Source organism: Pan paniscus, chromosome 12, assembly GCF_029289425.2.
Source record: "Pan paniscus chromosome 12, NHGRI_mPanPan1-v2.0_pri, whole genome shotgun sequence".
Lineage (NCBI taxonomy): Eukaryota > Metazoa > Chordata > Mammalia > Primates > Hominidae > Pan > Pan paniscus.
In genome coordinates this window covers 122,821,716-122,840,097 of record NC_073261.2, presented here as the reverse complement: position 1 = coordinate 122,840,097, position 18,382 = coordinate 122,821,716, and the positions used below count along the sequence as shown (strand labels likewise).

Sequence of the window (18,382 nt, the reverse complement as noted above, 5' to 3'; positions counted from 1 at the left end):
GCTACACAGAGTGAAGCGTGGAGGCTGCTGGTACCTTGAGAAAGGGTGTAAATGCTTTTCTCTTGCTTTTGATCTCTTTCTCTGTTGAATTTACAGCCTCTGGTATATGCGTGTAAGATGGAATGCTCTGTGTAGGTTATTGGAGGCACACCAAAGGAAAAGATGAAAGACTGTATGCACAAAAGGCCAGCCTGCACCTCCCGTGCCCTCTGCTTCCCAGGGAAGCCGATCAATACAGACGGAGTGGGTCATGCCCCACGTTACCAGGACCCCTGGCTTCTCCCACCACAGGGGGGTGGCTGGGAGGGAACATTACATTATTGACTTAGGCAAAATGCCTGAGCGCTCTGTACCGGGGCATAGTGAGCTTGCTGGAGCTGATGGGGAAAAAGTTAAGCTGTTTCCAGAGAACCGCTGTTGTATCCAGTGTTTTGTAGTGACTTAGCGTATCACACAGTCGGCAAGCCTCTGCTGTGTGCCCGTGACTGGCCCAGCACTGCGTGATTTTGCGTGGAGCAGAGGACAGTGATGAAGGGGTGTGTGCAGGGGGAGCCCGTGGACTTGGTGAGACCCACAGGCCAAAGCCAGGCTGCTTAGTCTGTAACCCACCCACGCTGCAGCCTCAGCATCTACACCCTTCGACCCACAGCCTCCCTGCGTGGAGTGTGCATGTAATCAGGAAAGGCAGATAATAAATATATATGCCCAGCCAGGCGTGTGCTGTGACACAGCAAACAGGGCAGTGCGCAGTGAGCATCACCCAGCCTTGATGAGCACGCCGCGATGCTGCTACGAGCTCTGTGAAGCCGCGATTTTAATTCCAGCCAGTCGGTAGGTTGTGTGTCTGTGTGGCGGTTTAGCATCGTTTTAAATTCTGCATTGCACGGTGGGGGCGGCGGTGGTGGGTGAGCTCTGCGTCGTAATCTTTTCGGAGCTCTTCCAGCACAGTCCAGTCAAATTCTCTTTGACGACAGGCCTGTTGCACACCTGTGCTGCTCAGCAGGGAGGCCGCAGGTGCCTAGGGAGCACAGGAAATGTGGTCAGAGCAAAGGAGGAACTGGATTTTGAGTTTTATATAATTTCAAGTAACTGAAAAGTTTAAATGTGTTAAATACCCAGGTGTGGCCAGTGGCTTCCAGATTGGACAATATGGGTCCCAGCAAAGGCACCATCAGCTCCTGTGGTTCCCTGGACCATTGGCCTCCCTGCCTGCACCCACGGTCTCCCCTGCCTGGTTGTCTGTCCTTCCCTATACCACCCGGCCTGGCATCCACCCCTAAAGGGAGGTTCCTGAGCCCGCAGAGCTCACTGAGTGTGTGTCTTCAGTCCCCCGCTGCACCTCGAGGGGGCCTCTGTCACGGCATTCCCTGGGATGGTCACCACCTCGTCTGTCCCCTCCACTGCACCACGAGCCGCTGAAGAGCAAGTGCATGCTCAGCCCCGGGCATGGCGTCTGCGTATCTGGGAGCTCTGCACACGGTGCTGAATGAATGAGCACAGAACCAGGTGGAGTTTGTTTAACCAACACTCCCGTGACACTCATCGAGCTCCAGCGCTCTTCCAGGGGCTTTCCGCTATCAGCCACATTTGGATACATCGCGGTTGGCCATATGGTTCACTTTGCAGCTGCGGGCTGTGACAACTTACTTGATCTGTCAAAGACGCGTTCCTTTTCACTTGTAGCATGTGAATGATACCAAAATCACAGGTTGTTCTGACGACCGAAATGAAATAAACTGTATGAACAGCGCACGACATTCCTGTGAACTCACAGTAAATGTTAGGGGGTTCACTAGGGACACACTGGTGAATGGAACAAAACTTACTGCCAGTGTGGAGTGCGCATCTAATCCGGAAAGGCAGATAATAAATAAATACATTTTTTTTGAGACTGAGTTTCACTTTTGTTGCCCAGGCTGGAGTGCAATGGCACAATCTCGGCTCGCCGCAACCTCCGCCTTCCGGGTTCAAGTGATTCTTCTGCCTCAGCCTCCCGAGTAGCTGGGATTACAGGCATGCGCCACCATGCCTGGCTAATTTTTGTATATTTAGTAGAGATGGGGTTTCTCTATATTGGTTAGGCTGGTCTTGAACTCCCGACCTCAGGTGATCTGCCCGCCTCGGCCTCCCAAAGTGCTGGGATTACAGGTGTGAGCCACCGCATCAGGACGATAATAAATATTACAGAGAAGCAGAGACATGTATGCTCATATTATTTGGGAACAACGATGGGCCCGGGTAAGGGGTGTTGGGATGCCTGGGGGGCGTGGGGGCTGACCTGTAAATAGGAGATCAGGGCAGTGTTGCTGAGGAGGTGATTGTCAGGCAAAAGCTTGGAGGGAGGCAAGGAGCAAACACACAGCTGTGTGGGGAAGAGCATTCCTGGCAGACGGAACCACCTTTGCAAAGTTGCAGAGGCAGGACAGAAGGGAAAGGGCCCTAAGTGAGGGAGGTGCTTGTGGCCAAGGTGAGGAGAGCAGCTTTCATTCTGAGTGAATGGGGAATGACTTTTGTTTCTGAAAGCTTGCTCTGGGGCTGGGCTAAGGACGGCTTGTAGACAGGCAGGGACACATGTGTTGGGGATATTTCATTACCCAGGAGGGAGATGGTGCCGGTGTCTCTCCTCTCCCTCTCTGCCTCTGTGAGTGTGTAATATGCATAATGTGTATGACTTTTTTTTTTTTTTTTTGAGATGGAGTCTTGCTCTGTCACCCAGGCTGGAGTGCAGTGGTGCAATCTCGGCTCACCGCAAACTCCGCCTCCTGGGTTCAAGTGATTCTCCTGCCTCAGCGTCCCAAGTAGCTGGGATTACAGACACCTGCCACCACGCCTGGCTGGTTTTTTTATTTTTAGTAGAGACGGGGTTTCTCTATATTAGCCAGGGTGGTCTCGAACTCCTGACCTCAGGTGATCTGCCCACCTCAGCCTCCCAAAGTGTTGGGATTACAGGAGTGAGCCACCGCGCCTGGCCATGTGTATGACTTTGATTGTGAAAAGTTTCAAACATACCCCAGATGGGTAAAAATATCAGCTGGTCCCTGAATATTCCCACTGTCCAGCAGTAACAGTGGTCACCAGCACACGCCCATCTTGCTTCACCTTTGCCCTCATACACTTCCTTCCTTCTCAGACAGTTTAGAAGATAATTCCGGCCAGGCACAGTGGCTCACACCTGTAATCCCAGCACTTTGGGAGGCCAAGGAGGGTGGATCACCTAAGGTCAGGAGTTTGAGGCCAGCTTGGCCAACATGGTGAAACCTCATCTCTACTAAAAATACAATAATTATGGCCAGGCGTGGTGGCTCACTCCTGTAATCCCAGCACTTTGGGAGGCCAAGGTGGGTGGATCACGAAGTCAGGAGATGGAGACTATCCTGGCCAACATGGTAAAACCCCGTCTCTACTAAAAATACAAAAAAATTAGCCAGGCGTGGTGGCAGGTTCTTGTAATCTCAGCTACTCGGGAGTCTGAGGCAGGAGAATTGCTTGAACCCAGGAGGCGGAGGTTGCAGTGAGCTGAGATCATGCCGCTGCACTCCAGCCTGGGTGACAGAGCAAGACTCTGTCTCAAAAAAAACCCTCCCAAAACAAAAATTAGCCGGGCGTGGTGGCAGGCACCTGTAATCCCAGCTACTTGGGAGGCTGAGGTAGGAGAATCGCTTGAACCCGGGAGGTGGAGGTTGCAGTGAGCCGAGATTGCGCCGCTGCACTCCAGCCTGGGCGACAGAGGGAGACTCCATCTCAAAAATAAATAAATAAATAAAGATAATTCCATGTTCTGGGTCCAGTGGGCAGGTGGACAGGATGCTGCACAGACTGGGTGCGAGGAAGGGGTCTGAAGGTGCCACCAAGGCTTTTGCTGGAGCGACCAGGAGGATGGGGCTGCTCCTCCCGGAGGTGGGAGGCTGCGATGGGGCAGGCTGAGGAAGAGCCAGAGCTGAGGCTTGGACCTGTCGGCTTTGAGATTTGATTCAACATCCAAGGGGAGATGTTTTGAGTTGGCAGATGGAAATTCATGTCGGGAAGGTGCTATGCATTTGGGGATAATTGGAGTGTGGATGATCTTAGGAGCCATGACTCTGGTTGACATCACCAGGTTATGAGGGCGCAGGAGGAGGAGACTCCAGTGAGCCCAGAGGCTTCAGCACAAAAGAACCAGCGAATCAGGATGTCGGGAGCGACTTCCTATCTGCAGGTGTGACCAAATCACCCTGGAGGGGCTGTTCCCATTCGTGCTCCTGACCACAGACTATGGAAGTGCCTGTTTGCTTTAAGAAAGTGTCCGTTTCATAGACAAAATGGTATTTTAGAATTAATTATATTCCTGTAATTTCAAGGAAGAGCTGACTTCTCATATCCATGGACTGTTTGTATTCCTTCTTTTGTGAATGAACATAATTCTTAGTGAGGTGTTTTTGTGTAGTTTTTCTCTTTCACCATGAGGGGTAGAAAAAAGGGCTAGGAACAAACGCCACCTCTTGGCTTAGGGGCGGGGAGGCTCTGGGGTCAGGCCAGACTCTCCCCACCTCCCTCATGGTGTCTTTCCATTTCTCCAAGTCTCTGCTTTCTCAACCTCAACAGGAGGGTGCTGGGGAGTTGGGCTAAGTCCCGTGTTAGCACCCGCCATGGCCGCATGGCCCCGAATCTCCCTCGCTGGCCCCGTCTTTGTGGCTCAGTCTCTGCTGGCTCCAGAGCGTGGCCTGGCCTGCGCGTCAGTGGACGTCTGTTCCCGCGTGGGGGTGTTCTTGTGGGCGGGTGGGCTCTGCTGTTTCCCACGTCTAGCCAGGGCCTGCCACCCAGGGTCTCAATACATGTGTTTTGAATGGCTTCAAAGACTGTTAAAAGCAAGTTATTATTTTCAAAATTAAAATAATCTCTCTCTTTTAAACAATAAAATAAAATTTTGCATTTTGTGGCGATAGGGTTTGTATAGCTAGTGATATTTTATTTTTAAATACTTTAGCAGGAAGCCATGTTCTAATTCCTTCCCCGTTTCAGCGTGTTTAAGCAAAGTCTCTTTTTAGTTCAACCTCATTGAGCAGAGGGCACCTGACAGGTACAGTTGACAGTACATCCAGTTCTGTCACTGCCTGACTTTTGAAAGTCTCAAATCTTAGCGTCAGGAGCCTAGACAGGGCCTCACTCACTCCCACAGACCCCGAGGTTGACCGAGCTGCCCTCTCCCTTCCAGGAAGCATGGCTGATGCTCCGAAGGAGGGAAGACTGACCCGGTTTCTGGACTTCACCCAGCTGATGGACATGGCATCTGAATCTGTAGGAGGAAAAGTAAGTGGGTCTCTCATGGCCAAACAAGGGTTGAAGGCATCCGTGCTAAGGGCACAACTCACCAGTGCAGAGAACCTCATGCAAGAATCAACAAGAATCAGGCTGAAGTGTTGGCCTGCCCAAGGAAACCCGTTAGCGAGAAAGACTTCCAAAGAATTTATCTTAAATTGGTGACAATTCTCAGCAAGGACAATACTGCCTTAGGTTTTGTGTGTTTCACTAGAGGACAGACTGTGGTCCTCTGCTCTAGATAGGCAGGCGGTTCTGTAGCTCTAGTTAGATCTGAGGTCCTCTAGCTCTGGTTAGATGGGAGGTCCTCTGGCTCTGGTTAGATCTGAGGTCCTCTAGCTCTAGTTAGATCTGAGGTCCTCTAGCTCTAGTTAGATCTGAGGTCCTCTAGCTGGAGTTAAATAGGAGGTCCTCTGGCTCTGGTTAGATAGGTCCTCTGGCGCTGGTTAGATCAGAGGTCTTTGGCTCTGGTTAGATCGGAAGTACGCTGGCTCTGGTTAGATGGGAGGTCCTCTGGCTCTGGTGAGATGGGAGGTCCTCTGGCTCTGGTTAGATGGGAGGTCCCCTGGCTCTGGTTAGATAGGAGGTCCTCTGGCTCTGGTTAGACAGGAGGTCCTCTGGCTCTGGTTACATGGGAGGTCCTCTGGCTCTGGTTACATGGGAGGTCCTCTGGCTCTGGTTAGACGGCAGGTCCTCTGGCTCTGGTTAGACGGCAGGTCCTCTGGCTCTGGTTAGACGGGAGGTCCTCTGGCTCTGGTTAGACGGGAGGTCTCTGGCTCTGGTTAGACGGGACGTCCTCTGGCTCTGGTTAGATGGGAGGTCCTCTGGCTCTGGTTAGACGGGAGGTCCTCTGGCTCTGGTTAGACGGGACGTCCTCTGGCTCTGGTTAGACGGGACGTCCTCTGGCTCTGGTTAGACGGGACGTCCTCTGGCTCTGGTTAGATCGGAGGTCCTCTGGCTCTGGTTAGACGGGAGGTCCTCTGGCTCTGGTTAGACGGGAGGTCCTCTGGCTCTGGTTAGACGGGAGGTCCTCTGGCTCTGGTTAGACGGGAGGTCCTCTGGCTCTGGTTAGACGGGACGTCCTCTGGCTCTGGTTAGACGGGAGGTCCTCTGGCTCTGGTTAGACGGGAGGTCCTCTGGCTCTGGTTAGACGGGACGTCCTCTGGCTCTGGTTAGACGGGAGGTCCTCTGGCTCTGGTTAGACGGGAGGTCCTCTGGCTCTGGTTAGATCGGACGTCCTCTGGCTCTGGTTAGATCGGAGGTCCTCTGGCTCTGGTTAGATAGGGGGTCCTCTGGCTCTGGTTAGATGGGAGGTCCTCTGGCTCTGGTTAGATGGGAGGTCCTCTGGCTCTGGTTAGACCTGTGGTCCTCTGGCTCTGGTTAGATAGGGGGTCCTCTGGCTCTGGTTAGATAGGGGGTCCTCTGGCTCTGGTTAGATGGGAGGTCCTCTGGCTGTGGTTAGATGGGAGGTCCCCTGGCTCTGGTTAGATGGGAGGTCCCCTGGCTCTGGTTAGATGGGAGGTCCTCTGGCTCTGGTTAGATAGGAGGTCCTCTGGCTCTGGTTAGATGGGAGGTCCTCTGGCTCTGGTTAGATGGGAGGTCCTCTGGCTCTGGTTAGATGGGAGGTCCTCTGGCTCTGGTTAGATCGGAGGTCCTCTGGCTCCGGTTAGATGGGAGGTCCCCTGGCTCTGGTTAGATGGGAGGTCCCCTGGCTCTGGTTAGATGGGAGGTCCTCTGGCTCTGGTTAGATGGGAGGTCCTCTGGCTCTGGTTAGACCTGTGGTCCTCTGGCTCTCGTTAGACGGGAGGTCCTCTGGCTCTGGTTAGACGGGAGGTCCTCTGACTCTGGTTAGACGGGAGGTCCTCTGGCTCTGGTTAGACGAGAGGTCCTCTGGCTCTGGTTAGACGGGACGTCCTCTGGCTCTGGTTAGACGGGAGGTCCTCTGGCTCTGGTTAGACGGGAGGTCCTCTGGCTCTGGTTAGACGGGACGTCCTCTGGCTCTGGTTAGACGGGAGGTCCTCTGGCTCTGGTTAGACGGGAGGTCCTCTGGCTCTGGTTAGACGGGACGTCCTCTGGCTCTGGTTAGACGGGAGGTCCTCTGGCTCTGGTTAGACGGGACGTCCTCTGGCTCTGGTTAGACGGGACGTCCTCTGGCTCTGGTTAGATGGGAGGTCCTCTGGCTCTGGTTAGATGGGAGGTCCTCTGGCTCTGGTTAGATGGGAGGTCCTCTGGCTCTGGTTAGATCGGTGGTCCTCTGGCTCTGGTTAGACGGGAGGTCCTCTGGCTCTGGTTAGATGGGAGGTCCTCTGGCTCTGGTTAGACGGGAGATCCTCTGGCTCTGGTTAGATCGGAGGTCCTCTGGCTCTGGTTAGACGGGAGGTCCTCTGGCTCTGGTTAGATGGGTGGTCCCCTGGCTCTGGTTAGATAGGAGGTCCTCTGGCTCTGGTTAGATAGGAGGTCCTCTGGCTCTGGTTAGATGGGAGGTCCTCTGGCTCTGGTTAGATAGGAGGTCCTCTGGCTCTGGTTAGATGGGAGGTCCTCTGGCTCCGGTTAGAGCTGTGGTCCTCTCGCTCTGGTTAGATAGGGGGTCCTCTGGCTCTGGTTAGATAGGGGGTCCTCTGGCTCTGGTTAGATTGGAGGTCCTCTGGCTCTGGTTAGATGGGAGGTCCTCTGGCTCTGGTTAGATCGGAGGTCCTCTGGCTCTGGTTAGATGGGAGGTCCTCTGGCTCTGGTTAGACCTGTGGTCCTCTCGCTCTGGTTAGATAGGGGGTCCTCTGGCTCTGGTTAGATGGGAGGTCCTCTGGCTCTGGGTACATCGGAGGTCCTCTGGCTCTGGTTAGATGGGAGGTCCCCTGGCTCTGGTTAGATGGGAGGTCCTCTGGCTCTGGTTAGACCTGTGGTCCTCTGGCTCTGGTTAGATCGGAAGTCCTCTGGCTCTGGTGAGATCGGAGGTCCTCTGGCTCTGGTTAGATAGGGGGTCCTCTGGCTCTGGTTAGATCGGAGGTCTTGTGGTTCTGGTTAGATAGGAGGTCCTCTGGCTCTGGTTAGATAGGGGGTCCTCTGGCTCTGGTTAGATCGGAGGTCCTCCAGCTCTGATTAGACCTGTGGTCCTGTGGCTCTGGTTAGATAGGGGGTCCTCTGGCTCTGGTTAGATAGGGGGTCCTCTGGCTCTGGTTAGATAGGGGGTCCTCTGGCTCTGGTTAGATTGGAGGTCCTCTGGCTCTGGTTAGATCGGAGGTCCTCTGGCTGTAGTTAGACCTGTGGTCTTCTGGCTCTCGTGTGTAATGAGGGTCACCTGGAGAACTCATTAAACATAATGTGCAGAGGCGCTGGGGTGCAGGCCGTGCTCAGAAGCAGTGTGTCTGGTACAGAAAGGGAAGACCCTGTGCCTGCCCCCAGGAAGCTACACTCTAGCAGGGAGACAGATGTAAGTCCAGACCAGCCCTGTGACTGGCACAATGCCAGGGTGCTGGGGGAGCACACGGACTCCAGCCATGGGTAGCCTGGGGGAATTGGGGTGGGAGGGGTCGGGATGGGCCAGCTGAGTGCTTCTGGAGGCAGCTTGCTGGAGAGCAGCTGGCGGGCAGGGATGAGGTGCAGGGTGGTTCAGGCAGAGGTGTCTGTGAGGAGAGCAAGGGAGCCCACATGCTCCAGGTGGCTCAGTGTTTCAAGAACACGCTGCGCGTTTGTGAGGAGAGTTGGGAGCACGAGTCTGGAGAGGTAGGAGAGGCCCCATGTGCCCTGCGAAGTCTTCTGCTGAGGAGCCACAGAGAGATCCGGAGCAAGGGGGATCCTGATATGTCCACCTACCTGCCATTTGAACCCTGGCACAGGTCAACCCCAGCACATCAGGTCTTCCCTCTGCTCTGCCTCTCAAACAGCCGGCAGCTCTGAAACAGCTCGTCCTTCCTGCCCTTCGAACTCCTGGGCTGGAGTCAGAGCCTGGGGCAGGGTGCCCTCCAGGCTGCAGTGACCGCGGAGTCCTGGCTTGGGTGGGGTGACCACAGCCTGTTTTGCTCAGGAAAATCTGATTTACCTTGTTTTCTGGATGTACAATTAGTATCATTGACCTCACTCTCAAAATGATCCTGCTTTGGTGGATGAATGACCAGGACAGCCCACCTGCAGGGTGACCTATGGCGGCCCTTGTGGGTGAACACAGAGGTGCCAACCGCATACGTAACCCAGAGCTTTTTTGGTCATTGCTCTGTTTGTAAAAGTACCACGAAACCTCTGGTTCATGAAAAACAGAAAGTTGGTTTATTTGCTTCTTGAGTGTAAGACGTTAGTGCTCTTACCTCCAGATGGTAAAGGAGAATCGGAAAAAAGGGTGGGAAGAGAAGATGAAGGAGGAGGCAGGCAATGAAATGGAAGCATTTCAAGGCATCGTGGCTTAACTGCAGATTCTGTCGCTTCCCCTAGGTGATTTCACGTTTTCTTTTTACTTCATCTCATAATGTTTCACTAGGGAATGAAATAAAATGGTTTCAGATTTATGGTTACTTTATCTTTCTTTCTTTCTTTGTCTAGATTTTATTTGCAACAGATGACTTTTTTGCTCCTGCAGAAAACCTCATAAAGGTATTGTAAATTGGCATTCTACAATGTAAAGGGTTGATATAGAGAAATCTATGCCGCCGTGTTAATGAAAACCTCCTTGTATATTTGGGATGGAGTCATGTGATGTGCACTGGCAAATTAGCATATTAGAATGTTAGAAAGACATGCAAATCAGTATGAACTCATGCCAAAACATAGCAGAGACAGGGATCTGAGCAAGTAATTTGGGACTGCATTGTTTCATGGGGAAAATTCAGAGGTCCTCAAATACTGCTCTTCTGGGTAAGGTGAATTTCATCATTTGTGTTGGGAAGAAAACGGATCTATGTCTTGAATTTTCTGGGAAATGTTTTACCTGCCTAATTATAAAAGTGCAGGACAGCTTATTAAAAAAATAGAGAAAATGCTGACGAACATAGAGAAGAAATGGCGGCCCTGCTGGCGTCCTGCTCCTCTGTCATACCCAGTGTGGGGATGCGAACTCTTGTGCATGGAGAGACAAACACAGGTGCACATTGAGCTAATGCCCACGTACAGCATTCATGACTGGCCTCCACTGTGGGTAGCGGCCATCTGGTTACCCTGGTGAAATGGTTGCTGTCTGTCTGGGCAGGACCTGGCTGGGTCCAGAGCAAGCTGAAGTATGGCCCTGAGAAGGCACCTTACAGTGTTAACTTACCTATTCCCCAGGAGAAAGTGAAAATAAAATGAGAAAGGGCAACATGAATTAACTTTTTCTAGGTCACACAGTTACTAAATGCCAAAGCTCTTACCATTTTACCACAGGTCTGGTCTTTGAAACACTGAAATGCATGTCTACCTTGACCTAGTTGTTCCACAGATTTACATCGTTTGCACAAGTGGGCAAAAAAATAGGTAGAAAACATTCATTCTGGTATTGTTTGGAGAGGAGATAACCAACCTAAGTGTTCATTGATTGATAGGGAACTAAAGAAATTATAGCTCTTCCAGATATGGACTATTATGTGGCTACTAGAATGAGGTAGACCTGGCACTGTGGCTCACACCTGTAATCCCAGCACTTTGGGAAGCCAAAGCAGGAGGATCACTTGAGCCTAGGAGTTTGGGACCAGCCTGGGCAACAGAGCAAGACCCCATTTCTGAAAATAAAAAAATTATCCAGGCATGGCTGTGTGTACCCGTAGTCCCCGCTACTCAGAAGGCTGAGCTGGGAGGATTGCTTGAGCCCAAGACGTTGAGGTTGCAGTGAGCCATCATCATGCCACTGCACTCCAGCCTGGGTGACAGAGTAAGACCCTGTCAGAAAAAAAAAAAAAGCAAGCTCTCCATTCACTGGCAACAGGAGAGATCCATGTATATTTTATGAGTGTAAAACAGAGTTTGAAGGCACACACATCAAACAGTGAGATGTGATTATCTGTGAAGAGAGAGGTGGGCTTGGAAATAGGGTGGGAGAGAGGGTAGGGCACTATTTCTTAGATTTTATACTTGAGCATATATATGTATATACACACACACACATATAAACACTTACACACATACATATGTGTATATATAGTCACGCTATAACATCACATGAGACACATATATTTCTCCTTTTTGAAAAAAATAACATTACAGATAAATGTAAAGTTCACCTTTCACCTCCAACTTGAGTGCCAGTCCACGCCCTCCCTTTCCACCATTCACACTGTTGTAGGATGGGAAAATACTTTAGTCTGTTGGGGCTGCTGAAACAAAATACTGCAGATGGGTGGTGGCTTAAACACAGTGATTTCTCGAAGTTCTGGGGGCTGGAAGTCTGAGACCGAGCCTGAGACAGTGGCAGCTCCAGCATCTGGTGAGGGCCCTCTTGGGATGGCCGCCTGCTGGAGATACCTCAGGTGACAGAGAAGAGAGGGGAAGCAGGCCATCTCCTGCCTCCTCCCGCATGGGCACTCATCCCGTCATGGGGGCTCCACCCTTGTGACCTAATCACCTCCCAAAGTCCTCATCTCCGAATACCATCACTCTGGGGATTAGGTTTCAACATACAAATTTTGGTGGGGGACAGACATTCAGTCTGTTGCAGAGAATTCTTCTAATGTATTTTATACACTTAAATACACATATATTCGTAAATATGTAAGATATTTTATATTCTAAATTTATATACATATTTTCACAAAGCACTGAACATTCTGCACACTTTTTTTGGTGGGGGTGGGGCAGGATCTCGCTGTGATCAGGCTGTCAGGCTGGGGTGCAGTGGCGCGGTCATGGCTCACTGCAGCCTCGACTTCCTGGGCACAAGCAATCCTCCTGCCTCACTGGGACTACAGGCATACTCCACTGTGCCCAGCTAATTTTTAAATTTTTTGTAGAGATGAGGTATCTAGCTCCTGGGCTCCAGCAGTCCTCCTGCCTCGGCCTCCCAAATGGCTGGGATTACAGGTGTGAGCCACTGTGCCCAGCCCTAAACCTGCTTTTCTCACTGCATGTTTGTGAATTCCATTGGTACTGATATGTGTAGACCCAGGCCACCCTCTTAGCTGCTGAATAATAACTGTCCATGTCATCGTGGTCCATTTTATGGCCCCCTTTCCTTGTTGATGCACTTTTAGGTTGATGACATTTTGCACGTATTGAAAACATCCTTGTACAAGTGTGTGCACATGTGTCGGTTTATCCCTGGGACCAGTCCTTGGTTTCTCTCTCTCTCTCTTTTTTTTTTTTTTTTTTTGAGACAGAGTCTCACTCTGTTGCCCAGGCTAGAGTGCAGTGGCACGATCTCGGCTCACCACAACCTCCACCTCCTGGGTTCAAGTGATTCTCCCGTCTCAGCCTCCGAAGTAGCTGGGACTACAGGCACCTGCCACCACGCCCAGCTAATTTTTGTATTTTTAGTAGAGAGGGGGTTTCACCATGTTGGCCAGGCTGGTCTCGAACTCCTGACCTCAGGTGATCCGCCCTCCTTGGCCTCCCAAAGTGCTGGGGTTACAGGTGTGAGCCACTGCACCTGACTAGTTTTTCTCTTTTTTTAAGGAACACATCTGTCATCACATGGCATGAGCCAGTTTTACAACAGGGCTGTTTTCCTGCCACTGGTTCAGTAGCATGTGTCCCCAACTTCCCTGACGCCGTTCAGTATCAGTCCAATCACAACAGCAGCAGTAGCAGCAACACACCTGAAACAATCAACCTACCCCCAAAACTAAACACCAAAAAGTTTGGGGCCTTGGAGGTCTGGGGTTTTAGTGGGAGGTGTACCTCCTTCTCTCCTTCTGGGTTCAGAGCAGAGTTTTGCAATTCCTGATGAGTAATGGAAAGGCTGGAGTGTGTGCTATCTTTAAGATGTGATTTGATTGTAATAACATTCAAAATACCATCAACTTTCATGTATAACGCTAAATACTGGGCACTTACTATGTGCCAGGCACATTTAAGGTTGACAACAGCCGGAGGCGGTCAGTAGCGCGATGGCTGTTTGCCTTTGACAGAGGAGGAGCACTGAGGCACAGGAAGGTGGGTACCGTTGGCCACGGGTTCCCTGCCTGGGAGGCTGGGCAGGTTGGCACACCAGGGAGTCTGGCGGGATCCCTGGTTGGCGTCTCATGCATCAGCTTCCATCAGAGCATCCCCCCCGCCCTGGGCCCTGCTACCCCTAGTCCCTTCCTCTGCTCCTGCCTGGGGAGATTCCCTAAGCAGTAACGTAAGATCCTCCTTGCACGACTTGATGGAAACAGGGAAAGTATCCCCATGCTGGGCCAGCACAACGATTTCTGAGCATCCACGCTATTCGAGGGTCTTTCATGTCGGCTATTCCAACTTCATGACACTCCTGCAAGGATGCTGTATCCTCCTCATTCTGGAAGATGAAGAAGTGCGCTCAGCTGTCTAAGGAGGCTGTGTGGGGCATCAGAGACCACGCATTTCCTCAGGGGGTTGCAGAGTGTGCTGTGTGGGTTCACCTGGACCCTGAGCGTCCAGCCTACTCTTCCTATGACTTTGGGTGAATTCCTTATTGAATAATCTACCTGGCCTGCTTGGAAATCTGACCAGCCTCTGTCACTTTAATACCCATGTACATTGCTGTTGGGAATTGCATTTGTGCGGTCCACAGAGTGCCTGGTGATGTGGTTGTACCTGCTGCTATCAGTGGTCAATTCTGTGTGCTGAGGCCCACAGAGAAGTCACATTTCTTTCTCTGAAGATGATAAAAGCGGAGGCATCTCTCAATCTGGAAGGGGCTAGCTGGGCATGAAGGTGGTGGCAGAGGCTCCCCTAGATCCCGGTTTGCACCGTTCCTCTGGCACTGTGGGACAGAAGTGGACTTGCTGGAGGCCAGGAGATCACATGAATGTTAATGATCACCTTGTTGTGGTCTTTGCCCTAGAGTGACAGCCCGTGCTTCAAAGAGCATGAATATACGGAGTTTGGGAAATGGATGGATGGCTGGGAGACCAGGAGGAAAAGGATTCCAGGTAATAACAACGGTTCGCTCATCGCAGTGCAGCTGACACTGCAAAGTTAAAAACACAGGCTGTGGCAAAGCCAGTGTCCGTTTTGGGTCAGCTTTAACATGGGGCCCTGGAATGCTCTGTAATCTTGGATGTCCTTTTCTGAACATCAGGCTCTAAGTCAGGAAGGGGCGGCGTGAGCCCGGGTCACTGACGTCCCACCAGGCACAAAGGGTGAGAAGCACGTTGTTGGGAAAATGAAAACCCTGGTGAGGTCTGCGGTTGGAAAAAAGAGTGGATTCTCACTGAGCAATGTGGCAGGTATTAGGCAGTGTGCATCTTCTGGGTCCTTACTACAGTCCTCTGGAGTAGGTCTCTTTATCCCCATTTAACCGCCATGGAAACAGATTCCTGGACTCAGCCCAGGGCACACTGCTGGCAAGATAAGCTGGGGACTGGGCCAGGGTCTGTCCTCAACACTGTACCCGCTGTCTTTTACGATTTTATGCAATTTTTATTCATTGCTATTACTCAGTCTCAATCAAAATATACCTTTTGAAGTTGAAGAAAAGCAAACAAATCCAGGCATTAGGTTGATAATTGGATTTTTACTTGCCACTATCTCAAGTATTACAGAAATATTCGATATTTCTAGTTTTCTAACTTTCTACAGTACTTGAAGCAGTATTAGTTTCTAACAAATCTGGACATTTTAAGGTGAGTTAATATCTGGCAGTAAATAACCAAGAACTCAATAGTGGCAGACTTGACTTCAAGACTCTGAAGGCTTTGGTAGATGCAGGCAGGTGTCTGACCAGTGGTGGGGCTGGAGGCTGGAGGGTGCTGTGTCAGTTCCTGAGCTTGAGAGGACAATGAACACAGCGTCTGCAGGAGAACCAGCTCTGCTTACTACCTGCTGAGCTTGGTGAGGTGCTTTCTACATCGCACACTCAGTCTAAGCTTTATGGAAGCTAATGGCATCCCTAATTTACAGTTGAGAAAATGAGATTCTCTACTGTAAGAGGTAAATAATTTGCCAAGGACAGTCATAGGAAATGATTCATTTGGAACCAGAATCAGGTCTTCCTGGATCCCAGCCTGTGCATTTTCTCTTCTGGCTAGAACTGAGGATTTTCGTTGGGAAATGGTGGTCACATGTGGCCAGGTTATGAGAGATCCTACAGTCATATTAGCTAAGAACCGCCCTGAACAGTTTTTTCTGTGATGGACGGAAGTGGCCCCTGCTGTGGGTCAGGTGCATGTGGGGTGCACTGCCTCGCATGCAGCATCTGCTGTGTTGGCCCTAACGAGACTGCTCTTGTCCTCTGTGTTGCGCAGGTCACGACTGGTGTGTCCTCAGGCTGGGGATCCAAGGAGTCATCCGGGGCTTCGACGTGGACGTTTCTTACTTCACGGGAGATTATGCTCCTCTAGTGTCCATTCAAGCAGCAAACTTGGAAGAAGGTGCGTTAGGAACCACTGTCCCCAAAATGAGAATTATGGGTCACATGGCTCCTCTGGCCAGCCACACCCCCACAACTGCTCACTTTCCCTACCACCCAGACAGCTTCAGGGGCTTGACTAAGGCTACTTTACTGTAATGGGGCTGTAGGACCAGGACTCCTAGTAGAGCGCTCTGTGGTTTTTGATTTGTGGCTTAATAGTGTTAACAGCCAGTTATAGATTTTATCATTCCCACGGTCCTTCAGCTTCACGCAGAGGCAGGCCATCATCCCTGGAACGTGGGTGAGCAGGTTGCTGAGTGGGCGGGAAGGAGTGGGTTGTGCCTCAGATGACCCGGGTGATGTGGACCCAGGTCTGGGACAGCTGTGGGGTGAGCAGCACCAGCCCTGCTTTGGGCTGTCCCAGTGTGTGTGATGGGGCAGCTGCTATGGCATTTTAGGCAAGGGTTCCTATCTGCATCTTGGAATGCTGGACCTATGAATCCTGCAGGCTTTATAAATGAGACATATTCTGTGAAAGGGCCATATACAAAGAGCAGACCTCAGGTGCCGAAGAAGCCAAGAAACCAAAGAAAGAGGCTGACAAATCCAGTTTGTTGGTAACAGGTATTTTATGGGGGGAACTTACGGACAGAAGCGTGGCCTTGGGCAGCAGCAAGATGGGTAAATCTCTGCACTGTTACTGCCCGGACTCAGGGCTCACATGCTGCAGGGAAAGGGTCTGTGTGCTCCAGCGGGACAACTGAAGGCAGCCTCCAGAACAGGGAAGAGGGCTGTGTGCGTCACAGCCTCTAATTTGTGCGATAACATCAAGGTTGACATGTTCTGGACTAAGGACAGTAAATCAAGTTGGAATCAGGACGTGTTCACAGGATTGAGGCTAATCAGACATTGACATGGCAGATTCGCATCCAAGATGGAGTCACTTTGTCTCCACAGACCTGTATTTTTATTCCTTTGATACCATCTGATGTTGACTTTAGCATTAAATTAAAAAAATGTACAATTATGTGTGTGTTTATACATGTACTTAGGGAAGATAAGTCAATGTGGGTTGGCAAGTTTACACTGAACATGCTATGTGCACAGCACTGCATGAGGCTCTGTGGACATGAACGGGCCCTGCTCCCTGAAGATGGCTAGGGCACCTGAACAGGAAATGATGCTACAAGAGATGCTACTCTAAAAGCGGAAATGACCAGTGACAAACGAGTAAGATTGTTTCGGCAAGCCCCTCAACTGCCCATGAGTGCTTCTATTTCTGAATTGCCCCAGTATCAATTCTAAGGATGCCACTGGGAGAGGTGGTTTTTCTGGAATTGACCTTGTAATAGTCCAACTTTGAAAACTCTAGCGATGTGATAAACTTGTTGAAGTTTGAGCTAACTAACTTGGAGATGACATTTACTGTTTGACAAGCAAATGTAGTATCAAACATCTTGTACTATTTTTTGAAATGACTGTTAATATATTAAATATTGAGGAACTTCAACAAGTGTGTCTATTACTTTGATCATTTGATACTTCAAAATATCTTTAGTGTTATTTGCAAAGCGAGAATTACCATACAAACCACCAAGAGAGTAGATTCCCTTTGATTTTGAACCCTAATCTTAATCCTGAATGGTCATTCCAACTACAGATAAACTACCAGAAATCCCAGAAAGAGGAATCAGGACAGGAGCTGCAGCCACTCCTGAGGAGTTTGAAGCCATTGCTGAGGTACATCTCCCCCAAATGAATTGGGTCTTGTCACCAATTATTAGGAGAGTAGGGAAACTGCTCTGCACAGCTGGCTGTGCAAGGCGATTCTTTGGGACGCCCAGCCCTGATGCTCCCCACATCATTTGCTTACCCACTGTGGCCTTGCAAACGTCTCAGTGGTTCATTCAGCCTGGGAAGAGTGAGCATCATGGCCCAAAGTCTTCTCAAAGGGTTCCACCAGCACCCATCTGCAAATGGCTGCTGGCCCCGATAAGCACACATACAGAAACTGATAGTAAGCGTTTAAACACTTTTTATACCAACTTGATGTAACTTGAAGTAACTTTTGTGTGTGGAGAATTTAATAAAAGAAACGGGGGAAAAAAATAAATAGGGCTTGTGTTTTGGTACATTCTTGTTTTTTTAATGTTTATTTAGTAATAGTTTGTATTGTTTTTTACAGAAATGTTGATTCATAACAGACAGGAAAGTAAATAACAGCAACAGTAAACAGGGCCGTTAGTTTGAGAAGTGCTAACCTAGAGAAAATGGTTGCAAGGCTCAGGCCAGCAGATTTCCCCAGAGGTCATGGAGCATGGCAGTAGCCTTGGTTTTTATTTGAATGTTCACCTCACCACACCTCAAGGTGAAGACATTTGGAGGGGTCTGAGATCTTGTCCTTCATTTGCAAGCCTCTGCCACCATCACCCACTGGCTGTTTTGATCAGTGAAAACAAAACAGGCCTTTATTCTGTTTTTTATTAAACATGGGGCTTGATATGTACTATTTTTATTAAAGTGTTTCATTAGGTATCCATCATTATTTATTTATTTATTTGTTTGTTTATTTTTTGAGACGGAGTCTCGCTCTGTCGCCCAGGCTGGAGTGCGGTGGCGCGATCTCGGCTCACTGCAAGCTCCGCCTCCCGGGTTCACGCC

The 18,382-nt window shown here is 50.4% G+C and overlaps 1 protein-coding gene across 3 annotated transcripts in view; it reads left to right on the top strand.

Moving 5' to 3' along the window:
• Positions 1-18,382, top strand: part of ALLC (allantoicase) — a 46,405-nt gene that overhangs the window by 8,092 nt on the left and 19,931 nt on the right. For 2 of the 3 annotated variants that reach the window (XM_055108301.3, XM_003807422.5), the window contains exons 2-6: positions 5,192-5,286; positions 9,826-9,876; positions 14,213-14,300; positions 15,615-15,740; positions 17,382-17,461. In XM_055108301.3, the coding sequence (XP_054964276.1) occupies positions 5,197-5,286; positions 9,826-9,876; positions 14,213-14,300; positions 15,615-15,740; positions 17,382-17,461 (435 nt within the window). In that variant the 5' untranslated portion in view covers positions 5,192-5,196. Of the gene's footprint in view, positions 1-360; positions 832-5,191; positions 5,287-9,825; positions 9,877-14,212; positions 14,301-15,614; positions 15,741-17,381; positions 17,462-18,382 lie in introns of those variants that run through there. The other variant, XM_034952535.3, reaches the window with a different exon arrangement.